Source organism: Populus trichocarpa, chromosome 10 (genome assembly GCF_000002775.5).
Source record: "Populus trichocarpa isolate Nisqually-1 chromosome 10, P.trichocarpa_v4.1, whole genome shotgun sequence".
Taxonomy (NCBI): Eukaryota; Viridiplantae; Streptophyta; class Magnoliopsida; order Malpighiales; family Salicaceae; genus Populus; species Populus trichocarpa.
In genome coordinates this window covers 19,921,751-19,940,992 of record NC_037294.2, presented here as the reverse complement: position 1 = coordinate 19,940,992, position 19,242 = coordinate 19,921,751, and the positions used below count along the sequence as shown (strand labels likewise).

Sequence of the window (19,242 nt, the reverse complement as noted above, 5' to 3'; positions counted from 1 at the left end):
AGTAAATTCACTCTTTACTGTTGTTCACTTTGCAAAACAATAGAGAGCGTCCCCACTGTTCATGGGCCGGAACGAGTCCGACCCAAACCTAAATGCATTAGACCGGGTTCGACCTAGTAAAATAAAATAAAAAAATTCTCAGATATTGTTTTTTATTTGAAAAATTAGTGTTTAACATTATTCAATTGCACTATATAATTACATTAGAATGAGATCGCATGATGACGTAGCATTTGCACAATTTGAACGCAATCCCAATTTTGTTCCTGATGATATTTTACCTGATGTTGTTGCACGCTCAGGAAGTCATGGAAATTGTAGTCCTTGTCGGATGAATTTTGTATGTGATGGAATTGAATATAGTTTAATGTAACAATAAAAAATATTTTATATAAGTTATTGTTTATTTCATAATGTAATAACAATAGCTAAATCTACAATATTTCAATTAAAAACCATCAATATTAACATATCTTTTTTAGTTATTTTATAACCTTAATTTGAAAAGTATTCTTAACCAAAAACATTAAACTATTTTTTGTTCAACTTCAATTTCAATCACAGTTTTAACCAAACATATATTTTACCAAACTAACCTCAACTAAAAGTGTTTTTTATAAAACAATGTAACAACAATCACAAAAGCTACTACAATAAAAAATAGTTTTCATGGGTTTAATAATAATAATAAAATACATAATAAAAAAGTACTTTATCAATTGGAATAACATAGTGTTTAAAAGTATTATAATGGTTATTTTTTAAAATATTTTTTATTTAAAAATATATTAAAATAATATTTTTTATTTTTAAAAAAATATTTTAACATTAAAATATTAAAACAATATAAAAATATAAACAAAAAGAATTTCAAAATTTATTCCAAACAGCGTTTTCGATTAAAAAACAATTTGAAACCAGATGGATTAGTTATGGGGTTTAAAATCAAGCCCATTTAAAAAAAATCTTAATTTAAGCCCATTAACAACACTTCTCATCAGTACCCAGCCCAACCCATAACTAAGTAGGTTAAACCGTTAAATTAGTAATTGTAGAAAATTATATAAGGCACCATCTCTCCATCTTCCCCCCTTGGGAAAAACCCTAGTTCACAGCCGCAGCAACTAAGGTCTGTCATCTCATCTCTGTTGTCTCTTCACCATCACTTTTATTTGGTGTTCTCTACAGAACCCTACGTGCAGGTTTTATCAAATCCAAAACTCTGCTTTTTATCCTGAAATGAACTCAAGTTGTTATAGATCTTGACATGTTATACCCTTATGGTATTTTCTCTTATAAGGTTTTAGTTTTTAGGGTTACTTTTTTTGATACTGAAGTTTTGGTTTTGGGTTTTTGTTATCAGGTTTAGTGGTGTCTGTGAAGTGGTAGCTACAATGTCTCCGGCTAAAGGTACGTTTGTTTCTTACTCTCTTTTTGCTAACTGTTTTAATTATATTCACACGTGTTAATCTGTGTGATAGTGGTGGCCTTTGGCTTTGTTGTGATTTGACGTTGTTCTTGGTTTATATTCGCTAATTCATTTTGATGGTTTTCTAGCCGTTCCCTTTTTGTTTTGAAACCATGTTGCTTGTTTGTTCGTTGTGAATTTATGGTTTGATGAAGGAATTGAGCTATGAGGTGCTGATTTTGTAATCTGTAAATGGAAAGTTTTTGCTTCTTTTACATCTCTTCTAGTTGAGGAATTTATTGACTGAGAAACTTATTGTCTACGCCATTGCAGCTGATGCATCCAGAAAGCCTGATCCAAAGGCACAAGCCCAGAAGGCTGCCAGGGCTGTGAAATCAGGGCCAACATTCAAGAAAACAAAGAAGATCCGGACAAAGGTTACATTTCACCGTCCCAGGACATTGAAGAAGGAGAGGAATCCCAAGTATCCACGCATCAGTGCAACACCTAGAAATAAGCTGGACCACTATCAGATTCTGAAGTATCCACTTACTACTGAGTCTGCAATGAAAAAGATTGAAGACAACAATACCCTTGTGTTCATTGTTGACATTCGTGCAGACAAGAAGAAAATTAAAGATGCAGTTAAGAAGATGTACGACATTCAGACCAAGAAAGTGAATACTTTGATCAGGTAAATCTTAGTTACTTGAAACCAAGACGTTTTGACCTTTTACATTTATGATAAGGTGACTGTTGCTGGTCTGATCCTGATAAGTATTCTTGCCTCTTGTAACTGCTCCAAGAGGCAAGTTTTAGAATTGGTATCCTGTAATGTGACATGTAGTTGTACACTACATTACTCCATTCTTGTGAATTAGTAATTCTGACACCCGACCATATAATTTGACTGGTGAATTATCTTATACAACTCCATACAGAATCCATGTTTCATGATTGATAAATCTGCCAGGATCTTAACTCTGCTCATCTTGCTTAATTCGATTTTGAAAGTGGCACTAACTATATCTATTTTAATGCAGGCCTGATGGAACTAAGAAGGCATACGTCAGGTTGACTCCTGATTATGATGCCTTAGATGTGGCAAACAAGATTGGGATCATATAAATCTGTGTTTTTGCTAGCTATTTGTTCTGATGAGCAAAGTGATACCAAGCGTACTGTTGACAGTTTACAGTTTTGTTAGGAGCAGTGCAGTTTGTTAGGACTCCAATGTCATGTTTGTTTTTCTTTAATATATTTTGAGAACTATTTTTCTATTATACCTTTTGTTATGTTTGGCACCTTTGTTATGCTTGCATGAATGCCTTGTCTTTGGCCAACTCGATTTGTTTTCAAGATTTATCGGACTATAACACCCGACATAAATCAACATTTGCTTTGTCCAAATTTTGTGGCATTCAATCTCGGGAAGGTTCTTTGAACAGCTGCCTTTGAGGGAACTGCAAATTTAAGTTACTATCTCGGCGGTGATCATATTTATTCAGGGGCTATGTTTTCTTCTTCGAAATGAATCTAACCATTGGGTTTGCAAAAATATTTCTGGTCCTCTCCCTCGCTCTTTTGAGATTGTCTTGGATTCCAATTGACAGAAAGCACTGCGTTTTTCATTACGGTTTTGCATCATTAGAACGAAGAGAACAGCAATACTTGCACCTGTAATATGTTCATGACACTGAAGAATAGTGAAGGGGAGGTTTATTTTCATATCAAGACCCATAGAACTTCGTATATCAGATGTTCCTCTACAACAGAAAAGGGTGAAAGAGAAGAAAGAAGGGAAATGGGGAGGTTCCTCTACAACAGAAAAGGGAAAAGGAGAAGAAAGAAGGGAAATGGGGAGGAATACATGGTGATAAGAAACGTGCCTCGTACAACTCTTAAGAGAGGGTTGTTCCTAGCAGGAAAAGTGAACTGAAAACTGAACAACGACATCAAACATTGAAAATTTCGAAGGAATCAATGACCATCTGCAATTTATCCTTCATCTTCTCCCACCTTCGTTCATTGGCTCCCGTTGTCAAAGTGTAGAATTTACCTGCCATGAAATTTCCAGGAACACAAGCATTGCTCAATTTCTTTTTTAAATGGCCGAAACATGTCTCATTAATCAGTGAAGCATGAGGGCTCTGTCTCAGTCCCTGAATCAATAATCCCAAGTAATGAACTGATGATAGTTATCTGGAATCAAATTTGTTTTCATGAAATCATTCTGGAACCAAAGGAGTGAGCTTTGAATAATGGGATGGGTGCCAGAGATTACACAATCCATTTCTCAGTAAAATAGTAAAATATACATTCCATACCATTGCCAATAGCGATTGCACTAAGAGCATGGCGGGTAAAATTTGGAGCCTGAGCAACGAACTCAAATGTGTAATAAATTTTCCCATCAGCACCGTGCTGCACCATCAACGCACAATAATATCAGTCAACTGTTCTTTTACCAACAAAACCTTAATTGTAAATTTACATAAGCCTAAATTAAACGATAATCTGTTCAGCTACTCAAAGGGAGATACATTTGAATAGAACAAGGACATTATACATAATTGAACTGCCCCAGTTACTTGAAATGAAAACATGCTGCTAAACAGCGTTGAAACAGTAAAAGCATGTGTGAATTCTGGTAGAATTAAACTAGAAGACGCAAGAAATCAAACCTCTTTTGCCTCAATTAGTTTTGTTTTCTGTGAAGGAGGGGCCAAAACCTTTTTTATCAATGTTTCAGCAACCTGAGATAAATGCACGGTGAGCATTAGCATCCTCCATCACTTAGAGATATGAGCTAAAATTATAAACTGGAGCAAGAGCATAAATGGGAAATAAGGTTACCGCCTCTATAATAAAAAAGTGGGTTGTAATGTGTATATGGAAAACCTGTTGTGGAGGTCCAAAGTCTCGAATATCTTGTTTGACGGTAGGGATCACATTCACACTGATACTTTCTAAGGGCTCGATGACATCTTTAAAGACCTTGTCTTGTCCTTCGATGACAACTTCCTGCCACGGCCAACAGAGAAAATATGAAGAACCAATCTGAAAATGTTGTATCAAATATTTGTTGCTTGTGGCTAGCAGCTAGATCAACTAAAGAGAAGAATGCATGAGTTATGAACATGAGGGGAACAGAGAAGAAAAGCTTTAGGAAACCATACCTGCCACCCAAATGGGTAGAGAAATGAGTATCCATCCTTCTTGTCCGTGACTAAAAGAAATCCCTTTTTAGATTCTGCAGCAACTGAACCATATCAAGGATGTCCTCTTAGGATATCAGCAAACATGGTGTTATAAGAAACTCACAAAGTTCATTCTAAATGAGTTTATTTCTATGCTAAACTGCATTAGCTGGCAAGAACAACATCGAAAACATCCAAAAAATGATTGCTTACATGATGGAGGAGTTTGGTTAACCATGGATACCCAAGGTGCAATGACACTCACTGCTATCAATTCACGTCTCCCAAATCTAACTGCAGGAAATGAGAGTTCAATTAAACAAACCAAAACACAGAGAACGTTTCTTCGATACTGCTTCCTTGAACTTAAAGAAACACTTTAAGTTCAACATCTAAAAAGTATGGTTTTTCCCTTATATCCAGTAATCTAATAGTGGCTAAACATAAATCACTCTGTCTTGAAATTTTTTTTTTTTTTTGGTGTGTGTGGACAACTGCATTCCTTCAATTGATATTTAGCAGGTCCAGATCAAATCAAGACAATTTTGACAGAATAATTTATTTGTAATTATCACATAGAATTCAGCACGGTATTATTTCAATGGCATTTGTCAAGTTCTCTCCTCGTAACCAAATTGCCAGAAGAGATTTTCACAAGAACAGCATTCTCCGTAATTTCACTACAAGTACAGCGATTTCCTTGTATAATGACATTCTAGTTTCATTTTTTCAGTAACCGCTGAATTTCAAGCAAGAAATGCTCTAGCAAATCCATCAGAATTGCAACTCGCAGTAACTTTAACTAAGCCAGGTGCATCGACATTGTTCATTGTACAGAAATTTTAGCAAATAAATTGAAAAAAAAATGAAAAAGAAAAGAGAAGAAAACTCACCTTGAGAAAGAGAAGTTGAATTTGGTGATGATTGCTCGGCCCTAACAAGAAAAGAAAGGCCTCTTCTACAGAAAGACAACATTCCATGATTCTTTTGTGCTCCTCCGACCTGTACACATAAACGAGAAACCCATAATGTGACATCTGTTTTTCTAATAAAATTCAAACATTCACACCGACATGTATTGCTAATGTAGAGAGAGTCAGAGAAAGGGAGGACCTGAGGGAGAGAATATGGAGATAATGTATGATAAACTGAGGGTGAGTTTTGTAAAGAAGCCATTGTTGTTGTGTGTAAGAAAGGTGTCGTGAGAACAAGAGAGTCTCTTGTCCTCAGGTCTTGTAAGATTTTTTTTTTGTGGTGGAGAGCTTATCTTCTTTTCAGCTCTCCCGCTGCTTATCCGTTAGTAGTTTGCCTTTGGACTTTGGCGCGGGTCCTTGCAGCCATCGGCCCACCTGTAAAGGTCGTTTCTTCGGAGTTCGGAATTGAGAGGAATGGACTTTGTACTCTAAGGGTAAATTTTGATTTTCCCCCCTAACATTTGAGGGTTTTCTCGATTTCCTCCCTGTTATTTTGTGTTATATCAATTACTCCCCTGAACTTTCATCAAAGTTTCAATTCTTCTCTTCCACCTATTAAACTAACCAATTGGAATTCTTGGTGTTTCAATTGACTTCTTAAAGTCTTAAGAAAGTCTTAATAAAGCACGCATTCCTCAGTCGTATTAATTATCTTGTTTTTTAAATTAGGATTTTATATGTTTTCTTTTTTTATCTCATGTTTCTCGAATTTATAAACTTTTCACATGTAAAATATTTTTTATCCAAATTTCGATTCAATTTTCTTACAAGTTTTTTATTTAGTTTAAAATGTATGTATTTCCAGATATATTTATAACGTTATTTTAGTTAAAAGTAAAAAATAAGTGTTGAACCAACCATTTTTTTTATCCTTCTACTACTCTCCATCAATAAATTATCCTCGACCAGATTTATACGATCCATGGGTTTTTTTTCTCTTGCAATTTTTTTGGATTAAAACTTGAATAATAACGTGACAACAATCCCATCACCAATCTGAATCAAGTTTGGAAAAACGAACTATATTATCAATCATGTCATCTCAATTTCATTTCATTTTATTTTACAATCAATGCTTGATAAACTTAGGGTTTATTTAGGAGTATGGTTGCGGTTGTTTTTCAAAGTATTTTCCATACTGAAATGTATTAAAACGATGTTTTTTTTAAAATTATTTTTTAGATCAGCACATCAAAACGATCCAAAACATACAAAAAAAATTAATTTTTCATCAAAAAAATTTAAAATTGTTGAAAACACGGGCTGGCTCACGTTTCCAAACACAACCTGTAAAGACGTATTGTGTTAGAGTGGTGTGTGCAAGTATGTTTTAAAAATAAATTTAGTTTTAAAATATTAATTTAATAATTTTTTTTAATGATTTTAACATGATAGTATATATATATATATATTAAAAAATTATTTTAAAAAACGCAGGCATAATAATATAAAACGTGTATTAAAAACATGTCTTGGACTGAGCACTGAGTTTGAACACGTTGGAAAAAATGGAACATACTGAACTTGAAAAAAACTGTGAAGTTTTGTAATTTTAACATAAAAGATCTATGTTTATCAAATTGAAAAGAAGAATCCAACTTACATCGTGTAATCGCATCAGAGGTAATCGTTTGATAATTTTTATTTTCCTTTTTGTGTTTCACTTCTTTTTTTTCAATTCCACGAGAAATGTCAGCATCTTTAGTTGACCACAGAACGATGCAGCAGTGCTAACCCAGTCGTAACGAATACTCTTCTGGGCCGATCACTGGTGAGCTGCTAATGAGATTTACGCCTGTTTGACCCTGCATTTTAAATTAATATGTTTTAAAATTATTTTGATTTGTTAATTTTAAAAATAATTTTTAATAAATAAAAAAATATTATTGGCATACTTTTATGAGTGAAAAACACTTTGAAAAGCAATCACAATCACACTCTCAAATACGCAATAAAGTTTTGTCTAGTTTTTTTATTTTTAAAATTAATATATTAAAATCATCAAGATATATTAAAAGTATTTTTAAAAAAATATAATTAAAAAACACTTTAAAAAACATGTTGCAACGTAAAACACTTTATTAATCTGCTCCTACTTGGCTACCTATCAAATACTGTTTCAATCCCCTCTCCTTGTATCCTTTAAAAATATTTAGTAATTCAGTATAAGCTGTTTTTCAATTGAAAATATAAAAAAAAAATTAAGATTTTAATTTTTTTATATTAAAACATTAAAATGATTAAAAAAAACACATAAAAAAACATCAATTTATTTATTTTCTAAAAATCAAAAAGCAGGAAACCTCTAAATAGCAGAACTGCAAAAAAGTATCAAATGGCTTCAGCAGTCCCAGATAGATATCAACGAAGACCACAGCAATTTACGGAGAAAAAAAAGCTGTGGTGTCTTTCAACCATTCAATGCCAAAATTGCGTTTTAATCGAAGCAACAATTCCAATCCATCAGTGATGCTGAGATTTCACTTTTATGCTTGGAGTATAGTCGCCCCGTCAAATCCCCTCCTCCTCCCCTTTCCTGCAGTTAGCCTCACCCATCATTTTCCTGATATGATAATGTCATCACTCCGTCACCAGCCTTTTCCCGCAACTTTACTTCACTGTCATGCAAAGCGGCCTCGTTTTAGCCATGGCCCTCTTGTCTCATGGATGCTCCTTCCTGACACAGACGGCTCTGTTGGAGAATTAGCTCGATCCATCCCGTCAAATTACACCCACAAAATCTGCATGTAAAAAGCTACTATACATATGCGTGGGACAATTAATTATCCTGGATTAGTAAGAGCTACGCTCGTCAGAGTATATGGATTTAATTTTCTTCGTCCAGTGCAATCCAAGTAGCAAAAATATTCAATGATTCAAATTAAGTGCCCTTTCAAATCAAGGGAGACATGAATTGAAATCCAATTATCAATCTCTCAACTAATTGTGTGGCCTTAAAAGCAAAGCTATTATTAATTAATGCTAAACACTGTAGCTACCCTAAAACCTAACCATAATTGATGACTTTGTATTATACACAAAAGAATGCTACCATTTGATTATTATCTCTGCGACTAGTCTAAATAAAATAAACTCAAAAAAACCCTTTAAATATACTTACAAAAAATTCTTCATAATAGATTAAAAAAAACAACATTATTTGAGCTTTAGCTTTATAGCTCGAGCCCAATATACAATAAAGGACTTGGGGGTGAGTTTGGGTGTGATAGCCCAAGCCCCACTCTCTGGGAGCATGCACCCCAATACCCTTGCGAGCTCATGAGTACCAGGTCCAAGCAGTGCGCTTAGACTCATTTCTCATTTTTAATGGGTTCGAACCCATCACTCACTAAATATTTTTTTAAGATTTTGCACGAATCTTTTAGTATTTTATATTGACTTTTATTTTGAGTGTAATAGAACTCAAAATATCATAATAATAAAATTACATTTTAACTCCTATTCTCCATGGAATGATAAGATTCGTGAGCTATAAAATACACCATGAAACTTTCAAGTCAAATATTTGCAATCTCTTAATTCTCGATTTTTTTGGCATATGTTTTTAGAATTTATCTTTCTAAAATATCGTTGTATTTTCTCTCTCTATATAGTTACTGATTTTATTATCAAAGAGTTCTTATGTCCATGAAAAAATATATATATTTTATAGGCACCAATTACCAATTGTCTGGCTTACTAGGCATCACTCGTTACTATCATAACTTACTAGTCACCTTGATTTTACCAAGCATCACCTGTTATTAGTTACTAATCTTCTGAACTTTTTATATTATATCACTAAATACATCGAATACATTGTTTAAATTAAGATATTAGTTAATTATTAAACATATCAACTTTATGACTTATCTCTCTCTCTCTCTCTCTATATATATATATATATATATATATATATATATATATAGTGAAATTAGATAGGGAGGAAAGAACATGTATTTCTTGTACTTTATATTTTAAAAATATTAAAATCTTAGTATTATTTCATAGATAAATTTATTTTTATTTTTATTTTTATTTATTTAACTAAACCTGATTATTATTTTTGTACAAAACATTAACCCGAAAAAACCTTTTATCTAGGATCCCCCCCCCCCCCCCCCCCCTGTTATATGCCCTATGAACCTGTTCGTTTTAAAATTAACATCTTATACATTTGGTATTATCGATGAAGAAAAAGTCGCATCGAAATCAAAACACAAAACCAAGAAATTTGAAAGAAAGGCCCAAATGGAACAAAGAAAATGCCAGAAAAAAGCTTTCCATGCAACCCAACCCACCATTCCCTCCTCAACGATCAATGATGTCTGGTGCCCACACTCCCACTCTTCCCATTGGCCATGCTACTGCGCTACTGTCATAAACCTTTTTTCTTTACTTGCAAAGCCACGCTAATCTCACCAACCACTCTCCCATTTTCCCATCGTGTCACCTTCTTAACAGCTCAAATCAGCTGCGTTTAACAGTGTCCAACTCAAAATATCTGGTTTCAATTCCCAAAAATACCCCTGCAAAACACACCTGCTATACAGCATCCATGCACTGATATCACGAATCAATATTCATATAATATTGACATGCGTGGTTTGGAAAAGCGTGATAATAATTGTTTTTTAAAATGATTTTTTAAAATATATTAAAATATTATTTTTTTATTTTTTAAAAGTTATTTTTTATTTTAAAAATACAAAAATATAAAAACTAATAAAACACAAAAATTTGAGTTTTACTATAAAAAATCAAACCCGTCTTTTAAATACAAGATTTTATTTGAATGGTTTATGTAAAAAAAACATGATTAATACTGTAATAACTTGGCATAAAAGTTATGCTAATCAGCATTATAATCCGAGAATTAATAATGTAATATGAGATTTATTAACTTGAAACTCGAACATACCAAAACAAGATTGCTTCTAAAAACTATAAACACAAAGAACATAAACTTGGTCAAAAGAAGAACAATTTCATAAGTTTAAACACCGAAAACCCCAGAGAGATCCGTGGCAGTTTATTGTTGTTATCCTCGAAATATAGCCGCCTGGTGACAGTTAACCAAACAGAAATCACGACATGCAAAGAAATAAAATAAAAAAAGAATTGAGCAATAGTAAAAGCACTTTCTTTCTTACAAGCATTTCCAGTTGGGTACCTCAGTTGGTGAGAGCTAACATTTTCTTTTCGCTCTCTCTCTCTCTGTCTCTCTAAAAATCTGCATGTTGATTTGACCCAGTCACCCAAAATTAAAAGAAAAAGGCTCCCATTTTTATTTTTATTTTTCTGCCCCTCAAAATAACACACAAAATCGAAATTTGGCCTCTAAATTTGGCACAGATCTGCTGCTAAACTTAGAGGTAAAGAGGATCAATTAGGGTTTTTCAAAGACAGAAGAAACAGATAGTTGCTCTCCCAAGATGATGATCCCCAGGGGATTATTCGGATGGTCCCCACCTCATATACAACCACTGACGCCGGTATCGGAGGTTTCCGAGCCGCCGGAGAGTCCTTCTCCGTACTTAGATGCCAGCGCGGAGGCGGCCGCGGCTGCCGCTCAGGCGGAAGCGGAGGAGGAGATCGACGAGGCTGAGGAGATGGAGGCGCCGCCAGCTGCTGTTCCGTTCTCGAGGTTGTTTGCTTGTGCTGATAGGTTAGACTGGGGGCTCATGATCGTTGGTTCGCTTGCAGCTGCTGCGCATGGGACTGCTCTTGTTGTTTACTTGCATTTCTTTGGGAAGATTATTGGGGTTTTGAGGATTCAGCAGGGGGAGCGATTTGACAGGTTTACTAATGTGAGTCATTTTTGCAGATCCTAACTTTTTGGAATTTTTGAAGGTTTTGGTGAAGAATGATTCAAAATTTGCTTCTTTGACGAGGTTGTTAGGTGATTTTAGCTAATAGTGAGGATTTATTAGCAACTGCAAAAGTTACCTATCTGTAACTGGCAAGTTTATTTATTTGGTTTAGGTTTGCGGGGTTTGGTTAATTATGGTTGTAATTTGTTCTATTTTGAGAAAGTTTCAATTTGTTTTTTGGACATGCTATGTTTTAACTGTTACACATGTTTAAGTACTGTTTAATCAGTTTAGTTAGCTGCTTGGAAATTGGTAATGTTAGTTAGTTTGGTTAAGAAATGGAAATTCTATGTTATGCCGCTGGAGACAATGATAGAGAGTTCTGCTTAGGAAGCAACTACAGTTTATTATTCTTAATATTGTAAATTTTGTGTAAAGCAACTAAAAATATAGTCTAATTGTAGTTTACCATGGTATTCCATGTTAATTTCAAATCAAATTATTCTACCCTGATAAAGAATTTTAGTAACACATGCTTAGTCCCTCCCTCTCTCTCTTTTCCTGTTCTTTTGTAATTAGTAAAGGAGTACTGGTAGTTCAGGTGGAAGAAAAAGATGTATGACATAGACTGTTAAAGGAGCTGAACCTATAAACAATTGTGTTTTCATTTGTTTTCCAAATTGAGTGGTCACTTAAAAGGTTTCCCAAATAAGGCAACTAAGTGCACTATATACCCCTGACACCGCCCCCCTAGTTTGGATTGTTCATATTCTCGAATTGGATATGAACTGTCCCCATATCTGAAAACTTGATCTTCAAGGAGTCTGATATCTAACAGTCAGAGATGTAACTGAATGTGTTCATGAACGTAGGCTAGTTAGAACTTCATTTTTTGTATATATGTCCATTGTGAAGGTTTTAATCATTCCTGACTGATTTACTGGTTCTAGCATGTTGGTTTCCTGGGGGGGGAGGGGTTTTTTTGAGCTATTTGATTTAACCATGGTGTGCTTTTTCTGCAGCTTGCCATGCACATTGTATACTTAGCTGTGGGTGTTTTTGCTGCTGGTTGGATTGGTAAAATTCACATTCATCATATTAGTTTATTCTATTTTTGCTTTTAGCTCACAAACAATGGCTTCTTTAGAGACATCAATTCTAACTTGTTATCTGTAATAGAGGTTTCCTGCTGGATTCTAACTGGGGAACGACAGACTGCGGTCATCAGGTCGAAGTATGTTCAAGTATTACTCAATCAGGACATGAGCTTTTTTGACACCTATGGGAATAACGGGGATATTGTTAGCCAAGTATTGAGTGATGTGCTCCTCATTCAATCTGCTTTGAGTGAAAAGGTATTTTAGAGCTAAATCTACTGCTTCTCCCATCTACTTCTATTCTGTGCAAATGTTTTCTGTAACCTGATGCGAGGGGACCTTGATGATGCAGGTTGGAAATTATATTCATAACATGGCTACGTTTTTTAGTGGTCTTGTTATTGGATTTGTCAACTGCTGGCAGATTGCACTCATAACTTTAGCCACTGGCCCATTCATTGTTGCTGCAGGAGGTATCTCAAATATATTTCTTCATAGGCTTGCTGAGAGCATTCAAGATGCATATGCTGAAGCAGCTAGCATTGCTGAACAGGTTTTTTTCCCTCTCTTACACCTCTATGACACAATCATGTGAAGATGCATGTTTCTATTACTCACCATGGTGGGCCCTGTAATTGCTTATATTTTTTGATTTCACTGCAATTGAGTAGAACCATAATCCTGAAAATTAGAAATGAAATGAGCTATATTTCCACGGGGATATGTCTGGTAAATGAAGATATGTGTTTCTGGCACTGTGCTCTTAACGCTGTTAATATCTTTTTTTGATGATTTACTCAAAGAGGGTTCTTATTAAACTGAATATACCTCTGAAATACTTCTTCAATTTGTATTTCTGTTGTTGTTTATGTTGGCTATCTATACCTTTAATTTAGATTTACTTTTGGATAGACCAATTATGGAGGTGTAGTCAAACTGTTTCAGCTCCAAGATTTGAGAGGCTCATCAAGCACTGAACCGATTTTCAGTTATGCATGAATTGAAAACACATGCCTGCCTGTCTGGGCTTTGTAGTATCAGCATGTGCCCATGCAATGTAGGTGCATTACTTTTTTACATTATACCTTCTTATAGAAAGTTCAAATACCATAAGTTTAACATTTTCATGTCATACCATTATTCTGGTGAATTGTCACATGCTATTGATACTGAATACTAGTAATTTTATAAACTTTGCAGGCACTGTCTTACACTAGGACCTTATATGCGTTCACAAATGAAACTCTGGCCAAATATTCATATGCAACGTCACTACAAGCAACTTTGAGATATGGTATTTTAATTAGCCTTGTTCAAGGACTTGGGCTTGGTTTTACATATGGACTTGCAATATGTTCTTGTGCCTTGCAACTTTGGGTTGGAAGGTTTCTGGTTACAGATCATAAAGCTCATGGTGGTGAAATAGTGACAGCCCTCTTTGCTGTAATTTTAAGTGGCCTGTAAGTGTCTTATTCTCCTCTTTCTCAGTGCTGTAAACATATTTTTATGGTTTTATCATCTGCTTTCTTGTGTTTACAGTGGGCTGAATCAAGCTGCAACCAATTTCTATTCATTTGATCAAGGACGGATCGCTGCTTATAGACTTTTTGAGATGATAAGTAGATCATCCTCCACAGTTAATCAGGATGGAGACAGCCTAGTGGCAGTGCAAGGAAATATCGAGTTTCGGAATGTTTATTTTAGCTATCTATCTCGTCCTGAGATCCCCATCTTGAGTGGATTTTACCTCACTGTACCAGCTAAAAAAGCAGTTGCTCTTGTTGGCAGAAATGGTTCTGGAAAAAGCAGCATTATCCCACTCATGGAGCGCTTTTATGATCCTACCTTAGGTACTATGGCCATTTTATTTTTATGTTGCCTTTTGAACTAATGCTATTTCATTGAATTTCCTTTGCCATGTCCACATGTGGATTCCAATAGTTCTGGTCTGTTCATTCAGGAGAAGTTCTTCTTGATGGAGAGAACATAAAAAACCTGAAACTGGAATCGCTCAGAAGCCAAGTAGGACTGGTCACCCAGGAACCTGCCTTGTTAAGTTTGAGTATAATTGATAACATTTCATATGGACGAGATGCTACTATGGATCAGATTGAAGAAGCTGCCAAAATAGCACATGCACATACATTTATCAGTTCACTTGAGAAAGGCTACGAGACACAGGTAATATTTCAAGGACAGAATATCTATTCAGACTTGTTTATCAATTGCTTTTCTCTTTTTTATCCTTCTGGAAAGTAACCACTATACATTTCAGGTGGGTAGGGCTGGTTTAGCATTGACAGAGGAGCAGAAAATTAAACTTTCTATCGCCAGAGCAGTGCTTTTGAATCCAACAATTCTTCTGCTTGATGAGGTTACTGGTGGACTTGATTTTGAAGCTGAGAGAGCAGTTCAAGAGGCACTAGATCTTCTGATGTTGGGCCGTTCAACCATTATAATAGCTAGACGTCTTAGTCTAATCAGGAATGCTGATTATATAGCTGTAATGGAGGAGGGCCAGCTTGTTGAAATGGGTACACATGACGAACTATTAACCTTGGATGGTCTGTATGCAGAGCTTCTCAAATGTGAAGAAGCAGCAAAACTTCCAAGGAGGTATAGTATGAGGACAACTATGCTTTGCTAGTATAGTGAAATTTTCATTTATAAATGGTGTAACTTCTGTTGGTTGAATTATAATGCTTGAATTATAAGTTTCCTAAACAGTAATATTGCATGGCATTATGCCACTGCAGTTCATGTTTCTGACGTATGCACCTTTATACAGGATGCCAGTTAGAAACTACACAGAGACTGCTGCTTTCCAAGTTGAAAAGGATTCTTCTACGGGCCATAGCTATCAAGAACCATCCTCTCCTAAAATGGCAAAGTCACCATCGCTTCAGAGGGTCCCTGGTATATTTCGGCCTCCAGATGGCATGTTTAATTCACAAGAATCACCAAAAGTTCTCAGCCCACCACCAGAGAAGATGATAGAAAATGGTCTTCCCTTGGATGGTGCTGATAAGGAACCATCAATAAGAAGGCAGGATAGTTTTGAAATGAGACTCCCTGAGTTACCCAAGATTGATGTCCAGTCTGCACATCGACATACATCAAATGGTTCAGGCCCTGAATCCCCTGTTTCTCCACTTTTGACATCTGATCCTAAAAATGAGCGTTCCCACTCACAGACTTTTAGTCGACCCCACAGTCACTCTGATGATGTTCCAATTAAAGTGAAGGAAGCAAGGGATGTAAAACATCAGAAAGAACCACCATTTTGGAGACTAGCAGAGCTTAGTCTTGCAGAGTGGCTTTATGCTGTGTTAGGAAGCATTGGTGCTGCTATTTTTGGTTCTTTCAATCCACTTCTTGCTTATGTTATTTCACTGATAGTGACTGCTTATTATAGACAAGAACACCACTTGCGACAGGATGTAGACAGGTGGTGCTTGATGATTGCCATCATGGGTATAGTGACTGTTGTTGCCAATTTCTTGCAGCACTTCTATTTTGGCATCATGGGAGAGAAAATGACTGAACGAGTCCGCAGAATGATGTTTTCAGGTAAAATGCTTTAATGTCTCTGTTAGTTTCATTTAGAATACAATGTCCGGTGTCACACCCGACTCAAAGTTTCATGATTTCACAGAGTTCTGTATATGGAGTATTAACTTATTAATGGCCATCATCTCACAGCAATGCTACGGAATGAAGTTGGATGGTTTGATGAAGAGGATAATAGTGCTGACACATTATCCATGCGCTTAGCAAATGATGCTACTTTCGTACGAGCTGCATTCAGCAATCGACTTTCAATATTTATACAGGACAGTGCCGCAGTTATTGTGGCTGTTGTCATTGGGATGCTGCTTCAGTGGCGATTGGCTCTTGTGGCATTGGCAACCCTGCCAGTTCTCACTGTCTCTGCAATTGCACAGGTTTGCATACTTTCTGCATGATTTTTAACCTGACATCATTTTATTATCAGTCGAAGTGTTCCATAATGTTTGATCTGATTCATATAAATCACATGTTTGAATAAAACAGATCATGTGGTAATTAATGTTTCTATGAGCTTCTTTGATGTCATACTTCAGTCAATTCCCTCATTTATTATTTTCTTTGGATTAGTAAGCTGTTAACCATCAAACATCAGCCATGTGGCAATGATTGTGCCAACCAGTGAAAAGTGAATGCTACCTTTTAGATTGTTGCATTCTTTGCCTTGCAATATCTTGCTTGTGTTTTAATTTTCCGTTGGATTTGGCACCAAGGATCTAAGACCAATCGTTCAAATTTATACTAGTTCTATCGGCACATTCTATGGTCTTACTAGTTCCACAAGCACACACAGATTTGCTATTTTCAAATTACCCCTTAATTCCATCAATCATTTTCCATTTTAAACAGTTGAATCATATCATAAACACTACAATGTTTATAGTTTGCTGTGCCAAAGTCCTGAATGGCTGCCAACTTAAAAATTGCAGAAGTTGTGGCTTGCTGGATTTTCTAGGGGCATCCAGGAGATGCACAGAAAGGCATCACTGGTCCTTGAGGATGCTGTTAGAAACATTTATACTGTCGTGGCATTCTGTGCTGGCAACAAAGTAATGGAGCTCTACAGATTGCAACTGAAGAAAATATTTAAGCAGAGTTTTGTCCATGGAATGGCCATTGGTTTTGGATTTGGTTTTTCACAGTTTCTTCTTTTTGCCTGTAATGCCCTTCTTCTCTGGTACACTGCATACTCTGAAAAGAATCTCCATGTTGATCTTCATACAGCTCTCAAGGAGTATATGGTTTTCTCTTTTGCAACATTTGCACTGGTGGAACCTTTTGGATTGGCTCCATACATACTTAAGCGGCGAAAATCTCTTATTTCAGTATTTGAAATTATAGATCGAGAACCTAAGATTGACCCAGATGATAACTCAGCACTGAAGCCTCCAAATGTTTATGGAAGCATCGAGTTGAAGAATGTGGATTTCTGTTATCCAACTCGCCCAGAAGTGTTGGTATTGAGCAATTTCAGTCTCAAAGTTAATGGAGGACAAACTGTAGCTGTGGTGGGAGTTTCAGGGTCTGGAAAAAGCACTATAATTTCTTTAATTGAGAGATTTTATGATCCAGTTGCTGGTCAGGTCCTGCTGGATGGTCGGGATTTAAAACTTTATAATTTGAGATGGTTGAGGAACCATCTAGGTCTTGTTCAGCAGGAACCAATTATCTTTTCAACAACTATAAAAGAAAATATTATATATGCCAGGCACAATGCCAGCGAAGCTGAGATGAAAGAGGCTGCTAGAATTGCTAATGCTCACCATTTCATCAGTAGCCTGCCTCATGGTTATGACACCCATGTAGGAATGAGGGGCGTGGACCTTACCCCAGGACAGAAGCAGAGAATTGCAATTGCTCGAGTAGTGCTCAAGAATGCACCCATCTTGTTATTGGATGAAGCCAGCTCATCCATTGAATCTGAATCAAGTCGTGTGGTACAAGAGGCACTAGATACTCTGGTTATGGGAAACAAAACTACCATTCTGATAGCTCATAGAGCGGCAATGATGAGGCATGTTGATAACATTGTGGTTCTAAATGGAGGGCGAATTGTTGAGGAAGGGACCCATAATTCTTTGATGGCAAAGAATGGTTTGTATGTCAGATTGATGCAGCCCCACTTTGGAAAGGGTTTGCGTCAACATCGACTAATTTAAGGTTTGGTTTGCAGTGTTGAAATTTGTATTTGGTTCTTCTGTATAGTTCTTATCCTGGGCCATCTAAAGCCATCTTAAATTGCCGGAAACATTTATATCTGCCAGTGTGCCTTGAATATTATTTGGTTGGAGTTTCCAGAGTACACAAGAAGCTAATGAGAATGATGAAGCTTGTAACATTCTTTTTCATGGTGGCAGTGCTAGCTATGTTGTTCAAATGTAGGATCTAGATATAGGGATCTTGGATTTTGTTGGCTGGTGAGAACATGGTCTTGGTGCTAGATGCCATATTCTTTTTGGAGGGAAGCATTACGTCTTGGCTTTGTTTCCATGATTGATTTGTTCATTAGTCAGAGATCGGGCAGAGGAGATAATTCTAGTCCTAGTGGGGTGTGCTTCTTGGTTTTTGCTCTCCGTCCTTAGTATTTTCCTCCTTGATGAATTTATGCCAACTGACTAGCTTGGGTGTGTTTACTGTAAATTTTACAACTGTGAACTTGAAAGTTTAGAATAGGAAAAGAGGTGAGAGAACTTGTTGTAATCTTTGTATATAACCACGCGGTTAGATTGTAACCTGTTAAACTTTTACTGGCATGAATCAACTGGCTGGCTTTCAATCGGTTGTTTGTCAATTAGATAGGCGCCATTGTTATGTTTTTGCAGGAAACCAATACGATGTTTGATGTTTTTCTTTTCTTTTCTCAGAATGGATGTTTGATGCTTTTTATTATTAGGATGGATATATTTCTGATGCCTAGAAACGTTACTATGATAAATTCGATGAGGGATATGTAGGAATTTCACTTTCTGCATTTACCTACTGCTCATTACATCGTAATGAATGTTTTACCAGGATTGTCATGTTTTTCAGATGTCTGACTGATTTGATTCTGAAAACAGCCTGCCGGCCCTGAACCTAGTATTGGACAATTTCATTTTCCACGAGTTTTTATATCAATCATTCGGTGTTCATGTAGGCTGTAGCTTCACCTTTGTCTATGTCAATTGCAGTCTAGTTTATTGA

At 35.9% G+C, this 19,242-nt stretch overlaps 3 protein-coding genes and 1 long non-coding RNA gene across 6 annotated transcripts; 2 read left to right on the top strand and 2 right to left on the bottom strand.

Moving 5' to 3' along the window:
* Positions 1-1,024: 1,024 nt before the first annotated feature.
* LOC7489596 (60S ribosomal protein L23a) lies at positions 1,025-2,691 on the top strand. 2 transcript variants are annotated; one of them, XM_006378674.3, is made up of 4 exons: positions 1,025-1,129; positions 1,364-1,410; positions 1,742-2,102; positions 2,452-2,691. In XM_006378674.3, the coding sequence occupies exons 2-4, from the start codon at positions 1,395-1,397 to the stop codon at positions 2,534-2,536; spliced, it is 462 nt and encodes a 153-aa protein (XP_006378736.1). In that variant the 5' UTR covers positions 1,025-1,129; positions 1,364-1,394; the 3' UTR covers positions 2,537-2,691. The 2 variants fall into 2 exon arrangements, with proteins under 2 accessions (XP_006378736.1, XP_002316310.1); XM_002316274.4 differs by having other exon boundaries at positions 1,091-1,202.
* Positions 2,692-3,112: 421 nt separating this feature from the next.
* On the bottom strand, positions 3,113-5,925 carry LOC7458603 (psbP-like protein 1, chloroplastic). Of its 2 annotated transcripts, XM_002315210.4 has the most exons (8): positions 5,722-5,918; positions 5,502-5,610; positions 4,822-4,902; positions 4,588-4,670; positions 4,310-4,432; positions 4,093-4,164; positions 3,736-3,832; positions 3,113-3,467 (listed from the first exon to the last, which is right to left on the bottom strand). In XM_002315210.4, the coding sequence occupies exons 1-8, from the start codon at positions 5,782-5,784 to the stop codon at positions 3,364-3,366; spliced, it is 732 nt and encodes a 243-aa protein (XP_002315246.1). In that variant the 5' UTR covers positions 5,785-5,918; the 3' UTR covers positions 3,113-3,363. The 2 variants fall into 2 exon arrangements, with proteins under 2 accessions (XP_002315246.1, XP_052312556.1); XM_052456596.1 differs by having other exon boundaries at positions 5,502-5,925.
* Positions 5,926-10,549: 4,624 nt separating this feature from the next.
* On the bottom strand, positions 10,550-10,836 carry LOC127905811 (uncharacterized). The gene is made up of 2 exons (XR_008060230.1): positions 10,736-10,836; positions 10,550-10,644 (listed from the first exon to the last, which is right to left on the bottom strand). It is a non-coding gene; the product is annotated as an uncharacterized LOC127905811 (long non-coding RNA).
* Positions 10,778-18,837, top strand: LOC7489595 (ABC transporter B family member 20). Its single transcript, XM_002316273.4, has 11 exons — positions 10,778-11,392; positions 12,418-12,472; positions 12,575-12,750; positions 12,845-13,045; positions 13,693-13,952; positions 14,032-14,342; positions 14,453-14,673; positions 14,768-15,108; positions 15,281-16,062; positions 16,195-16,436; positions 16,989-18,837. The coding sequence occupies exons 1-11, from the start codon at positions 11,018-11,020 to the stop codon at positions 18,216-18,218; spliced, it is 4,194 nt and encodes a 1,397-aa protein (XP_002316309.1). The 5' UTR covers positions 10,778-11,017; the 3' UTR covers positions 18,219-18,837.
* The last annotated feature ends 405 nt before the right edge of the window (positions 18,838-19,242 follow it).